Source organism: Euphorbia lathyris, chromosome 4 (assembly GCF_963576675.1).
Source record: "Euphorbia lathyris chromosome 4, ddEupLath1.1, whole genome shotgun sequence".
Classification (NCBI taxonomy): Eukaryota; Viridiplantae; Streptophyta; class Magnoliopsida; order Malpighiales; family Euphorbiaceae; genus Euphorbia; species Euphorbia lathyris.
Genome location: NC_088913.1, coordinates 51888871 through 51904419, shown reverse-complemented (window position 1 = coordinate 51904419; position 15549 = coordinate 51888871). Strand labels below are relative to the sequence as shown.

The 15549-nt window shown below is 35.6% G+C and overlaps 1 protein-coding gene across 6 annotated transcripts; it reads left to right on the top strand.

Annotated features, from left to right (window-relative positions):
• The first annotated feature begins 7195 nt into the window (after window positions 1–7195).
• Window positions 7196–13060, top strand: LOC136226619 (RING-H2 finger protein ATL38-like). 6 transcript variants are annotated; one of them, XM_066015202.1, is made up of 10 exons: window positions 7198–7686; window positions 7821–7918; window positions 8991–9642; window positions 10991–11032; window positions 11124–11248; window positions 11344–11479; window positions 11556–11633; window positions 11702–11909; window positions 11998–12060; window positions 12841–13060. In XM_066015202.1, the coding sequence occupies exons 3-8, from the start codon at window positions 9637–9639 to the stop codon at window positions 11735–11737; spliced, it is 423 nt and encodes a 140-aa protein (XP_065871274.1). In that variant the 5' UTR covers window positions 7198–7686; window positions 7821–7918; window positions 8991–9636; the 3' UTR covers window positions 11738–11909; window positions 11998–12060; window positions 12841–13060. The 6 variants fall into 6 exon arrangements, with proteins under 6 accessions (XP_065871276.1, XP_065871274.1, XP_065871277.1 ...); XM_066015205.1 differs by having other exon boundaries at window positions 11556–11719; window positions 11800–11909; XM_066015204.1 differs by lacking the exon at window positions 7821–7918 and having other exon boundaries at window positions 7196–7686.
• Window positions 13061–15549: the final 2489 nt, after the last annotated feature.

Here is a 15549-nt window from a genome sequence, read left to right as displayed (position 1 = left end):
AAGTCAGCCTTAACGTATTAAAATTTTAAATAATTCATATCCCCCCCTTGGAACTAACTTGTTACGTTATAAGGGACCAACATGTATTTCCATTTTTTATCAGCACGATGGTGCTGAGCATACCAACACACCTTTATAATGTGTCCTTTCTTTCCACAACAGTCACACTGACTGTTCTACTGAGTGTACCATCTTTGCTGACTAGTACCCGAATACTCAGTCTTTGAATAGAACCTTTTCTTAGCCGATGAACTCAGCTGGTTCTGTATGGATGTGATGTCCTTTCTCAGCTTCTTAGAATCTGATTGGACTTTAGAGACAAACCTATGCATGATTTTTAGATTTTCATCTTGCCTAGTATTGTCCTGGAGGAGATGTTGAAGGTCACTAAGATTGACCTCTTCAATCTCATCACATCGCCTGCTGAGTGCTCTTATTTTCTTGTTACACTTTTTGATAAGTGTATAGAGATCACTCAGGGCATTTATCATTTCATTTCTGAGCAAAGGTAGAGATGTTACCTCGGTTGAGTGTTCCTCATGGTCAGACCCATCGGAGAGGTCAGCTTGCTCAGAGTGGTAGGTGTCAGCAGATTCGTCGGCCATGAAGTAGATGTTTGCTGACTCAGTGGCATCAGCTTCTGACGAGGCTGACTCATCACCGTCACTCCACGTGGCTACCATTGCCTTTCTACTGCCCTTCTTTTCTTTCTTCAGGGCAGGACAGCTTGATTTGATGTGCCTAGCTTGATGACATTCAAAACAGGTAACTGGCTTTGAGCTGTCTTTCTTGTGTCTGCTGTCACTTGACTCAGATTTGTATTTGTCATTTTCTTGAATGGCCTTTTGCTGTATTTGTCATTTTTCCGAAACAGCTTCTTCATTTTTCTAGTGAACATGGCCATTTCCTCATCATCTGATGAGTCAGCTACGGTTGAGTCAGCTTTCATGACAAGAGATTTTTGCTTCTTGTCCTCATTCTTTTCTTTGGCCTCAAAGTTCTTCATGGAGATCTCATGGGTTAGCAGAGATCCAATGAGCTCATCATATTTGTACGTGGTCAAGTCCTGAGCTTCTTCAACAGCTGTTTTCTTTGCTTGCCAGCTTTTGGGGAGACTTCTCAGGATTTTCTTCACCTGTTCTTCCTCAGTGAAGTTCTTGCCGAGTCTCTTGAGCTCGTTGATTATATTGGCGAATCTTGCATTCATTTCCGAGATGCCTTCATTGTCATTCATCTCGAACAGCTCGTACAACCGCATGTGTTGATTCACTTTTGACTCTTTGACCTTACTGGTTCCTTCGTAGGTAACCTCCAGCTTTTTTCAGATTTCTTGTGCTAATTCACAACCTGAAATCTTATTATATTCTGCAGCATCTAAAGCACAGTGAAGCATGTTTATAGCCGAAGCATTATTTTGCAATTTCTTAAGGTCATCTTCTGACCACTTAGCCTCGCTTTTGACAGTTTTTACACCATCAATGGTTTCATAGGGAAAAAAATGGCCTTGGACTATAGCTAGCCATGCACTCATATTTGTCACACCTGACCCTAGACGACCTCAATCGGCATCGAGCGTGAAATAGAAAGATCACAATCAATACTTAGGAGTCTCCAATTTATCCTAATATCATAATATCATATTATATTACAATTGAAATACCAAAGTTCTAACCATAATTCTAACAATAAGCAGCCACTTCCAAACCTCGCCTAAACGGTCGGTAACCTTCTCTATATCTTGTACTTTCTCACCTAAAAACATTAAAACATTTAAAAACGTGAGACAAAAATCTCAGTAAGAAACTATCAGCTATAAAAACCAACTTTACTTAACATAGCTACATATATACCTTTATAAAGGGATTTAATCAAAACCTTCTCAAATATACTCAAAACTTAACGTTTCATCAAACCATTTCATAATCAAATAAATCTTTTATCAAACCAACTTGTAATCAAATAAATTTTTTATCAAACCAACTCGTAATCAATCAAACGTAAAACATTATATCAAAATCAATCATAACCGAAAACATAATCCAAATGAACTTAAAACATTGTATCCATCCTCGAGTTTCTCCCCTTAAGTATCAATCCATAACCACATATATAGTCGAGACGTCTCTTAACATTGCCTATCCCATATGGTCTTACCCAACACTTCGCTGCCATACCCAATAGGTCTTAAGACTGTGTACACAGGCCATGTCCCTCACTGAACATGGTCTTCCAATATAAAACCACCGATCCGGATAACTCTCGATGGATATAAAATCATAAAATCATAACGTGATCAAAATTCCTTTCACAATCAAATTCCAAACTATTTCATAACCATAAACCATTTGGCTTAAATTCGTCCTGTTGTAAACGTAACCACAATTATTCAAAATATCAATCCTTAATCAATAAAAATTTCAAAGTTAATCAACCAAAGTAAGCCTTAAATCAACATAATCAAGTAACATCTGAAATTCACATAGAAGCATAATCAATAGCTTCATTTGAACCGTAATTTCACAATAAAAAGCAAAATCGTGAAAAATCCCAATTTTACAAAATTCCTGCATAACCCTAAAATATCAATTTCTGAAACTTCTTTGATTATATAGATATATCTATATACATAAAACTCAAAATATAGTTGATAGTTATTTACCTTGGCTAAAATACATCCGTTCAATTCTCCTCTAAATCATGTCTAAGACGTTTCACTCCAAACATTGCCGAAACTCAAAAATTCTTCGGTTAGGACTTAGATCTATACATAAGGATGCTATGTTTCCAATTTCGAGTGATTCGGACGGTCAAATCGTCATAAATCAAAGAAACGGTGGAGAAATGATTCAAAGAAAACTGATGAATTTAAAAGAAATATAAAAGAAAAGAAAAGAAAAAAAAGAAGATCATCTTCATCGTATTCTCTGGAAAGAATTTGGAAGATATATATCCAAATTCGGCAAAGATCCTATTTGGTCCTCCATCTTTATATAATCTTAAAAATTACTCTAAACTTTTAATTTACACTTAAAACCATCAAATTAACTCCAAACTTTTTCTATAACACCAAATTAATATCATATACCCAATAATTATAATATATACTAATATCAAGATATAAATTCAAGAAATTTAGACACGGACGTTACAATATTTGTTGCCTGAATGAAGTTTTTCATCATGTTCTTCCAAAATGTATCATTAGATCCAAAGAACAGAGGAGGCCGACTAATATATAATCCCTCAGGGAGTATCTAGGTTGTTTGATTTCCTGGAAGGAAACGAGTGCTGTTCTCAGCCATTATAGGGATCAGCTCAAGATAGTTTTATCTTGAATAGTGAGCTGTTAGGCTCTGATACCACTTGTTGGTCCCGTGTAACATAATAGGATTAGTTCCAAAGGGGGGGGGGGGGGGGTTAGGAACTAATATAACTTTTTCGCTCAATAATGCTGACTTAATTGAATGTTTGATAATTTAACTAAGTTTTAGGTCAGCACGACTGAGTGTGGTGTGAGACAGCTGTAACCAGATACTGACTAGAGCTGTTTCAATTGTGAGTTGGGAAGCAGCACTTAAGTCAGTTTCCAACTCAACACTCAGATTACTCAGCTTCAGCTTGTACAGATTATTTACTGAGTAATTTTAAGCAAGCATAGCATACATATATATATATATCAGGAGAAAGGGTTAGAAGTTACTCAGCAGACTTATCCTGGTTCGGCCTCTCCGCCTACGTCCAGTCCTCGAAAAAGTCTTCAAGACAGATTTCTGAGGCTTCTGATTTGTTTCAGAAATTTATCAGACCTTGTCTTCCAAGTTGACGGATCATTGACGCTGACCTGACTACTCAGCTTGACTCAGCGGCTTCGCCTTCAAGCTTTTCTGAAGAAGACATTTCTTTCGCACAGCTGAGTTGCATTCTACTCAGCTTCTGCTGTGTGACTTGCTTTTGCTGACTTTGTCTTGTCTTTCTCTTATAGACTTTTAGTTCCTGTTCTTGTTACTAAACTTACTCAACATTGAACAAACTCATTAGTACAATTAAATCAAAGCACTTAAATTTAATTGTTTAATCATGGGATTAACTTAAATAATTTTGTCAAATCAAAATTATATGGAAAGGTGTTTCAATAACCACCACCTTTCCTCGAGTCCTGACCAAAAGCGGCAGAGCCCAAGCCTCCAACAATATGTGCATCAGGTGAATTTGATGACCGAACAGTAGCATTTGAATCAAAAAACTGAACATCCGCAGCTAAATGTGTAAAACTAACAATAGTTGTACCTACAAAACTCGAACCTGCAAAAATTAAGCCATAATCTGCAACATAACAAAAAGAAGCCCGCACAACATCTACTAAGTTTGGTACTATAGAATCACGATCAGGATTTGCATTGACTATAGGCCGAGTAGCATGAATAGCATTTGTCCCTTGACCCGCCACAAAAAATTTAGAATCTCGATCCTATACTCCCTAATAATAAAACCAAGTTCTCCAGTATGAATTTGGTGTCTTGTCCCTCGACCACCCAACAAAACCCAAAATTGAATCCCAAATAGCTCCAACCGCTTTAAACTCTCCAATTCGCTTTTTACCATGAATAATTTGGGTTCTTTCAAACCAAATGAAACTAAGCATGCCACAAAAAACAAACTCCTCCTTTGATAAAACCTTATTCCAAACAATCCTCACCTGACATCTTATAAACAGGGTAAATCAAATTCGCTTGATCCAATATAATCTCGGTTGTGGATAACCTTTAAACAAATGAATTAAAGTTTCAGAATGGGAACCGAAGAAACAACATTGACTGTAGCTTTACACATTTCCTCAAAAGATTATCAAAACAATGCAAAACATTCTTTTATAGCACACCGAACATTATAAGTGAATTTACGTGGAGCTTTAACCTTGCAAAGAGAACATCAAAATTGATGAATCCCCATTGAAAAAGTGTGGCTAAATTTGAAATTGACTGCATCGCAACACAAACTACTTTATACCGAGGCTTCAGCAAATACTCCTCATTTTTAGAATGTATCAAAAAAAGAAATCATTAATAATTTGTCGACTTAAAGGAATCTTCAAAATAGCTGCTGTAACATCAATTCAAAAGCAAAAATTAATCAAATCTATTTTCCAACAAAACGAGTCAAAATCAATCAAACATGAGACATTTTATGAGGGAGTTGGATTCAACAAGTAAAGAGGACGATTGCAAGGGACATAGGGATCCATCTTGAATCCTTCAAATTAACTGTTCTTCCTTCATATATCCTCCAATAACTTTCATCTGTAAGAACATGTGTCGCCTTAATAAGACTTCGCCAAACATGACTAGGACGAAACCCAACATTACCCTCCATCACACCAACCCTCGGAAAATATTTATGTTTGAAAATGTGCGAACAAAGCGAATCTGGAAATTAAACCATCATCCATACCTGCTTTGCAAGAAAAGCAAGAGTGCAAATATATTCCTAAATCCCAAACTCCATTCCTCCTTAAACAAGCACAAATTTTCCCAGCTAATCCAATGGATTCATTTTTCCGCAAAATTAAAACTCGCACATAAACAGATTATTTATAACATCTTTTAATTAAAAACCCCACCTTCACTTTCCATGCTATAGAAAAGGCATAAGTCATCCCCACAAATTGAGAGTCTTCAAAAAGAGTATCTTACATAGAAGACAAAGATTGATGAATGAGCTGCTCCCCATCACGGGATCCCTCTCCAAATCAACCAACACATTGTCACGATTGGACAGTTTAACCTTTTGTAGTAATCTTTCAAAACTAGAACTCGCCATAAACTATGGAACAATCATGTATTGAACAAAAAAAAAGGGAAAACAACAAAGATAAATGAAGAAAGAAGCCAATACTATTGAAGCAAAACCATGACGGATAGAAATCCGATAAGAGGGAAACGATGATCAAAAGTTTTGCCCAAGATCATTATTAATTGTAAATAAAAGAAACTTTTTAAAAATAAAAAAGACTAAGTATTATAAATATGTAAAGTGGTACAAAATATTATATGAACAATGTATTTCCCACTTGACCACTTGGAAGGCATACTTTATTTTGGGATAATTACTAATCTGACCCAATCAAGGACCCCAATTTACATATCTAACCCACCTTACCTCAAAGTTACCAAATTAGACACTTTCACCAATTTTGGACAAAACTAACCTTAGTTCTATTTGATGAATCGATCTTCTTCTTCTTCTTCTTCTTCTTCTTCCTCCTCCGCTTCATCCGCTTCTTGTTCTTCTTCTTCTTCGTTTCAACTTCTTCATCTTCTTCAATTTCTTATACCAATCGTTAGCGATTTTTGAGATATTATGTTCAATTTCCCGTACAAATGGTATATTTTTTGCTTATACGCTTGCTTTTCTCGTTGGTTTTGCCTCTTTCTTCATCTTTAATGGTATCGTTTCAATTTCCTCTATTTTCCATAATTTTATTTTCATTTTCGTCCATTGTTGTCGCATTTGTGACGAAATTATCGCATTTCGTCGCAAATGCGACAAGAACTGTCGCATTTGTTAATGCGACAACTCTTGTCGCATTTGCGACGAAATGCGACAGTTCTTGTCGCATTTGCGACGGAATGCGACAGTTCTTGTCGCATTTGTGACGAAATGCGATAATTTCGTCACAAATGCGACAGCAATGGAGGAAAATGGAAAAAATTATGGAAAAATAGAGGAAATTGAAACGATACCACTACAGATTATGAAAGAGGGAAAACCAACGAGAAAAGCAAGCGTATAAGCAAAAAATATACCATTTGTACGGGAAATTGAACATATAATATGTCAAAAATCTCAAAAATCGCTAACGGTTGGTATCAGAAATTGAAGAAGATGAACTGAAGAAGAAGTTGAAACAGAGAAGAAGAAGAAGAACAAGAAGAAGAAGAAGAAGAAGCGGATGAAGCGGAGGAGAAGGAGGAGGAGGAAGAAGAAGAAGATCGATTCATCAAATAGAACTAAGGTTAGTTTTGTCCAAAATGGGTGAAAATGTCTAATTTGGTAACTTTAAGACAAGATGGGTTAGATATGTAAATTGGGATCCTTGATTGGGTCAAATTAGTAATTATTCCCTTTATTTTTGTAATTATGATCTTATCCCCAAGAAAATGATTGTAAATGACTAAATGTGATTAAAATAGTCGAACTCACGCTCACACTCACTGGATCTGGATCCTCTTTAAGTGAACCCTAATACTAGCAATTAGATCACACTAATCTAATCACCCTTGAATTTAGCTATCTAATTACTCTCTTTGTTCGTCTCTTTCCTCACTCGGAAAAACAAACACCCTTGAGTTTCTACAAGAATTTTATTTTGAGTTGAGTTATGGGTGGTTCATCATCCAAAAGGAAACAATTAGCACTTTGTTCATGCGTAAACGTTTTCCATTTGGAGAATGTTTAAAGCTGTTGAGCATAGGATTGGTTCTCTTCAGAAAGAATAAGGATGGGGATTTGATGTTTTTCAGTGGCAATATGATAGGTTCAGGGATGAATTTAGTGATGACAGTAATTGGATTTGCTATTAGCACTATGTTTATAGTTTTTGTCTGTACCCGTCTCATTTGTGCTCGATTTCAGCTTCACGCGTCCAGACGCTCATTTCCAGCAGCTTCCAGATACGATCTTGCCATTGTAATCACCTTTTTCCTCTCAGATCTTCACTTAATTGGGTTTCAATCACCTTCTTTTTTTAATTCTATTGTCTTCAATTCTGTTTTTAAGTATGTCTATGTACTTAACTAGTGTTGTAAACATTTATGTTAAAGCTGGAACGAGGGTTGCATGGCATTGAACCTGTAGTTGTAGCCAACTTCCCGACAAAGAAGTATAATGACGATTTGTTCTTGGCCACAGAAGATGCTCAGTATGTGTTTTTATTATATATCAAAATGAAATAAAACTCTTGATTGAATCTTCTAAATCTTTTCACTTGTATTCTTTTCTGCTACATATGTTTATGGTTTGGTAGTGTTAGATCTGCTACATATGGTATGGATACTCGCCTTTCTCATATGCACATGGCTGAATCTGAAATTTGAAACTGCTTGTTAATATGATTCATTTGAGAAAAAGATGCTAGACTGAACTCAAGGCCCTTCTCTTATTGCTATATACAATTCTTAGCTGCTTCTTGTTAAACTTGATAGAGAAGAGCTTCAAAATTCTATAACTTTCTAAGCACCAAATGTTTGAAATGTTAGGAATCTTCATCTTGAATTACTTCATGTTTGATGTTTCTAGCTTAGTATGTTAACATTTGATAAACCTTCAGTAATTGATTGATTCGTAAACATCAATAATGTGCATTACAAAATGTCTGAGTGTTCTGTTCTTTGCTATATTTTGGTGGAGGACATTGATTGCATATAATTAACCAATTGGCTTGGGTCATGAGTAAAGATTAACCATTAATGACATATCTTTGTAAGATAATGTGGTATAAATATAGTAATTGATGTTCGTAATTTCATCCCAATTGAAAAATTGTATTGGTTCTGAAAAAAGGATGAGAAAAAGATTAGTGTTTGATCTAGTTATCAGATCATGTAGCTGAAAATTTCGAAGCATCACTCTGTTGGGATGCTAGGTCGTAAGAGAGAACTCAGTGGATCTCAATGGGACTGAAAATATTTGGTAGATTGCTTTATCCAAATCCCTCTTTAAAGAAAAACACCTAGATAAGCTAGCCTAAACTATGAAATTCAGAAAAACAAACACAAAACAGGAAAGCAGTAGATATCTTATGTTAACTGTTGTATTATGCTTCCAATGAGTAAACCTTTGGTACACTTGAACCATCTGCATCTGATTCCAATAATTATTGATGATGCTTTCGGTTATTTTATTTTTCCGAGCAATGTACTTGTTAGAAGGTTTTGTACTGTTTTCTTTGAATTGCTTTTCTATATCACAGTAATTCATTATTATGTTTGCAGATGCACAGTTTGCCTTGCAGAATACAGTGATGAAGATACGTTGCGAATCCTTCCGTATTGTGGGCATTCTTTCCATGTGAGCTGCATAGACATATGGTTACACCAACATTCCACATGTCCTGTTTGTCGAATATCATTGCACGAACTTCCTGATAAAAAACGTAAGATGCAACCTTTGTTCAGCTCAGCTATCCAATATCCATATGGCAGAGAGTCATTAGATTCGCATTCTTACAACTGCTTGTTAAGCGGGCATGGGCATGGGCTTGGGCTTTCGTCCCATATGATGGTTTCGGAACTTCAGGATGCAGAATCTGTGGAAAACTTATCCCATGTAAGTGAGGTTAATGAGGCTACAAAAGACACATAAAACAGGCATTAGAGTCTAAGCTTGCATTCATTGGCAGATGCAATTCTACAGAGCCTATATGCTCGTATAAGAAAGTAAAAGATCCGTGGAAGTTCATTGCTTCAGTTTGGGTACTGTAAATATTACGGCAGTGATTTGAGTACATTACGTTTGCCTTCAAGCAGTAGTTTATTTGTAGGCAGTTTTGTCAGTTTCAGTTGTAGTGGATCAGTTTAAATTGTTGAATGAGAGAGTTCTTTTTATGCGTACACCTCTACACGGAGCTCTTTCCCTCTAATGCAGGTTTGACAGCTTCAATTGCACTTGGTCAGTTTAACAGTATTTCGTTGTATTCAATTCATGCACATTTCACGTATTCATTATACTTTTTACTAGAATACCATAGACTGGGTCCATACACATGGTATGAATTGATATTTTTTATGCCGATTATTTTGTCGGTTAAGAATTTGGTTACCGACATATAGCTTTGTGTTTACTGGAATACCAATTTGAAAAATTGATCAAGAATTAGCTATATATACATATATAGAGGGAAAGTGATGAGGGCATCAATGTGAATAAAGTGGAGGAACACTTGAAACAGGGTTCACATGGCGTGTGCGAACAATAACATGTGGTGTGAGCAAGTACATCAACGAAGAAACAGAATAATAGTCACACCACGTGTGAAATCTCACTAGAGTTTTTGATCTTGTCGAATTAATCACACCGCATGTGGACTTTGCAGCACGCCGCACTATGCCATTTTTCCATTCACATGACACAAGATACATGACAGACATTTGTTTTCGTGTCGTCTGATATTTTTTTGTGACAGTATTTTAAAATTCTGTCATCTGAAGGCTTAATTAAAAACGCGCTCGATTCTCATATGACGCTACGATTATAGTCTTCTGTCATCGTAAAGAAACGCGATTTTGATTGAAAAGTCACTTAACCATTTGATGACACTTATTAAATTGAACTGTCATTGTTGCTAGTAAACAAAAATCTAAAATTTTCTAACTTTCGCGGGCGGAGCAAAAAGTATCAAAAATTGAAGACGCGCCCAAAACTCCAAATATACGATTTTACCCCTTTTCTCTTTTCTCTCTTTAGGTTGTTCTCTTCTCTTTCATTCTTCATTGTCTCTCTCATAAAACCTAAAAATATCGATATCTTCACTGTAAAGTTCATTCGCCTTCCATCTCTCATCTCTATCAATTTCTTCTGGGTTTATGTTCAACGTGACCATGGTACCAGCTAGTGAAGGCAGTTCGAGCAGCTCTTTGGGCCCGAGGTTTGTTCCTAGACCTCTAATACGTTTTCCATTTAGCTATGTTGGTGGTATGACCACACTTTTTTAAAACCCTAACCTTAATTTATTGAATTTGGGGTTTTGTTTATAATTATTGTTGGTTGATTTCTCCATATGTTAATTGTGTATTCATTTGTACAGTCCGTTCCTTGATTCGTATACATTGAATTTTTTCTGTTGGTGATTGGCATATGGAGTTTCACAAATTTAATCGTTACTTGTGCAGAAACTTTATAGCTTATCTTTCTAATGAACCGAAGGTTTCTAAGTGGTTGATTTCATTAAGTTTTTGTATGTTTCATTTTTGGCGTATGATCTATATATGTGCAGGCAACACTTGATGAATCTTTATATGAGCTTGCTGTGGAGCTGGTAATACAAGGCATCACTTGGCTTCGTTAACAAATCACATTTGGATCTAGCATGACCTGGTTATATTTTTCTTATGCTTCTCTACTGTTAGGTGCGATTCTTATTGAGATCTGGAAAGGAATATGAGCAATCATCAAATGATTCTGGACTTTCTCCAAGATTCTTGGGATATTTTCTCTTTCGTTCTAGTCACAGGAAGACATCATTGGATAAGAGGTTTCTATGCTGTTCTTATAATTCTTTGCATCTCTCAGATCTTCTTAACTCTATAATTGGGAACGATATCAACAAGATGCTTTTCTTTGTAGCAGCACCTCATTCAAGGAGCAAAGTGCTCATGTTACTTCCGTGAAGAACATATTAGAAAGCCATGCTAGCTATTTGATGTCAGGGAAAGAACTTTCCAAGCTTGTTGCCTTTGTCAAAGGCACTCAGTTTGACTTAGTGGTAAGGAAACTTGTGGTGTTCTGTAGGGTTGTATATTTTGCTATCCAGTAGATTGAGATTTGTGGATATGTTACAGGAATATCTACAACGAGAAAGATATGGTTCAGCTCGCTTGGAGAACTTTGCATCAGGGCTGGAACTAATTGGACAGAAGGCATGAGTTTCATACAATATTCTCTAGTGCTTAACATTTTTTGCTCATAGTTTGTGGAATGATTTCAGGGAGTGAGGATTACATGGGTATACCACATAACTTAGCTAGTAAATTCAGCTTGTCATGTATGGGGAAATCAATCATGGAATACTGGTGACTTGTCCAGGAACAATTGGTATGAAATCAATCATTGATGAAATTGATTCTGGTTCTTCCCAGAAGTTCGCTAGTTCAATTCAAATGGAGTCAAAGCCTCCTCTGAATCCCCCTGGAAAGGTTTGCTCAATGGCCCTTTGTCTTTTATTCATACTTCAGTTTGGTTTACTGTTTACATGAATATGTTTGCATTTTTTATGTATTACAGGTACTGTCTTCTTTTACTGTAAAGCTGCTTCAAATTCCAATTTTGTGAGCGTAATAGCTTAAGGTTAATGTAGTTCTTATATCTTTATTGTTTTTTTTCTTTCTTTCTTTTGCAGTCAATGTTGGTATGATGCAAGATGTTAATTTGGTATCTTGTCCTCGTCAATTTTCTTATTGAATTCTTGTCTCATTTTGAATATACCGTGTCTTTGATCTGTTGCTTGTCGCTGTAGAGTGCCAATTAGGTTGAATTTTTTGAGAATTCTATTGAATTGCTATATCTGTGAAAAACAAAAGATGTTGGTTTTCTATTTGTGTTGCAACTGTAGATCGTTTGGGTATATTATTTCTTTTAGAATGATCTCCATTAAAGTCCTCGTGTTTTCTCTGTATCTTCATTTCAATCTCTATTGCTCAAGTGAACGGGGTGCTTGCATGTCTGTAATAAGGCTAACCAAGTGAAATTTATGTACCACCTTAACCAAGTTCATGGTGCCAATAGATCAGCAAGTTGGGGAGGGAGGGAGGGAGAGGGAGGGGGGAATAGTTCACTTTAAACAAATTCAGGTGGCCAATAGGTCCTTACACAAGTTCAGGGTGCTAACTGGGACAGTCTATAAGTTCAGGGGCCCTATGATGCATAGATCCCCGTAATAAAAGCCTTAATTTCAAATTCCCAAAAAATTATTGACCAGATTTTGCCAAGATTGAACTGAGTATACTGTTTAATTCTAATCTTCATGTTTAATCTCGTGTATATTGTTTAAGATTGACCAGATTTGGCTAAGATTGAACCGAGTATATTGTTTTGGATGTGGGACTTATGATTTGATATGCATTTCAGGAAGAATATTTAGCAGTTTTCAGAACTGTGAGATTAAGAAATTTCAGCCATGAGTCAACCTAAAATTAAGCATAGAGTGGGTAAATATGAAGTTGGGAGAACAATTGGTGAGGGAACATTTGCAAAGGTGAAGTTTGCAAGGAACTCTGAGACAGGAGAGCCTGTGGCTCTGAAGATTCTTGACAAAAAGAAGGTTCTTAAACACAAGATGGTTGAACAGGTTTGGTTAGTTTTTTTCCTATTTGTTAATGATTTTATCTCATGTGTTATAATTATTAATATATCTTATGTATTGCATGTGGTTCTTATTTGTTTGGTCTTGCTTTTACAGATAAAACGAGAGATTGCAACAATGAAGCTTATAAAGCATCCAAATGTGGTTCAGTTATATGAGGTTTCTCTCTCTATTCTCTGTAACTGATTTTAGTCTTTAGGCTGTGATTTATGACTTGTGCTAATATGATCTATGAATTATATCTTTTAAACCATAGAATGTGTATGGTTCTATTCTATAGATTTATCTGCCAATTGTAAGTGACATCAGATTTGGTGCTTCATTTTATGCATGAAATTTGCTAGAAACTATGGATGGTATTTTTAGTAGATATCCTTCTTGTAAATGATGCCTATATGTTTTTCTTTATCTATTTGGTGCATTTCTTTATAAAATGTCATGATATAAAGATTGATTATGTTATTCATTTACCTGATACATCATGAAGAATTGTGATCCAATGTCTGTACTCATTTTCTCTTTTCATTTTCTATATTTATACTTTGAAGATCAACATTCAATTAACTTGTGTATTTTATGGTACAGGGAGAAAGGGATGGAAGCAAACCTGCAAAGAATGGGCATAACAAGCCATGAGATTCAAGGTTTAGGTTTTTAGGCTTCTTGTATAGTTAAATGTTAGCTTTGTAATGACAAACCTTTGGTTAGGATTGTGATCTTCACATATGTACAAGTTTATTGTTATAGATAAAGGTTATTTGCACATTATTTACAAGAAACTTTGGTTATTTATACAGGTTCATGAAAGACGTAAAAAAAAAAAAAAAAAAACAATGACAAAATTGTTATAAGAAAATGTCATACTAATTACGTTCCAACAACAGGATTTAATACAAATGATGTCATGTGAATTATGTTACAACGGCAGTCAGGAAAATAAAAACTGTCATAACATTAACATAATAGCTTAATTTTAATTTGATATTTTGACAGATTATTTAAAAATGGTGTTATGAGAACGTATATTCGATGACAGTTGTTATTAGATAAACCCATATAATTAGTGGTCCGATGACAAGTCGTTATTTGGTCGCTGTCATGTGAGGCTATTACGGATGACAGAACATGACCGTCATCTGAATTACCATCAGATGGAAGCGAGCCCTGTGACAGATTTATATCTTGCGGGATGACGGTTTTTAACTGTCATCTGAAGGGGTTTTTGGCGTAGTGCCGTGTGGAATATTGAAGCTTTAGCCCAAAGGATGTGTCCCTCAATCCACACGTTGTCTTTATGATGTATTTACTTTTTTATTACTATCTATTTATTGTTTTGTCATTTAGCCTATTTTCTAGTTTGTCATTAAGTTATTTGTACTCATTCTATCCCTAATGTCTTAAGCGATGTTAGTTGTGCATTGAGAGGTAGTATGCCATGTCTATCCTAAGGTTATGGAGGTATATAAGCCTCAATTTTTTTTTTTGTAAAGAATGTGTTTGCGGAATTTTCGAAATATCTCAATTCTCAACCTTGATGCGCGTTTGCGGGGATTAAAAATGGTAAAAATAATCCGGACGTGCTAGAGAAGCTAGTTCTCGAAAGGTAAAATAGTAATTGAATAAAATAAATGCGCTTACTGACTTGATCTCTAATTAAAGGATTGGACGAGAGCTACAAGGACTGAAAATAAAAACAGCTCTCTTGTCCCCGCTGTTGCTTGACAGGTCAATCGGAAAACCATTCTTTAACATATGGTACCGAAAATAAAAGCAACAAGACCAGAAAATAAAAGCAACAACATGAAATATGAGCATAAGGCTTGAAGATTACAACTGGGAAATAATACTTTAAAGTTGGAAATATAAAGAAATCATGAAAAAACAATATGTACGTGGTTAAAATGAAAATAAACAAACTTGTTGACGTCGTTAGAGTAGCCACGAGCGAGGCTTGGAATGTCATGGAACTTGGATCAAAAAATCGTCACGTCGTTCGGAAAATTCTGGGCAAATTTGGATCGACTTAAAAAACGTCAGGGACCAAACCAGTAATTTGCCGTTTAGTTAATAAATGGCAGCAATTTCTGGAAAAAATAATGATTCTGTGGGATTTTGGGGCTTGATTTCGGGGCTGTAGAGGTTAGATTGGAGCGAACAAAGGCTAGTATTTAAAGTTCGTGTGTAAGGGAGGGGTCTGGAACTGGAATTTCAGAAAAACGTCGAGTAACGAAGTCGGAATAAATTATTGAAAATGAGACTGACAGAATATTTATTTGATGGTTGAAAAACCAAAAGCTTGATACTGTTTCGTGGAGGGTATGATAAGGCCGTTTTGTCCCTATCTTTTTAGCGTGATTTACGGTATATTTTGAGCCAATAATTAAGTTTAATTAAAAAAATAAGTGTGTTTTGAATAAATAGCGAAATAATAGTGAAAATCAAGTGGTTTTGAGCCAATAATTAAGTTTAATTAC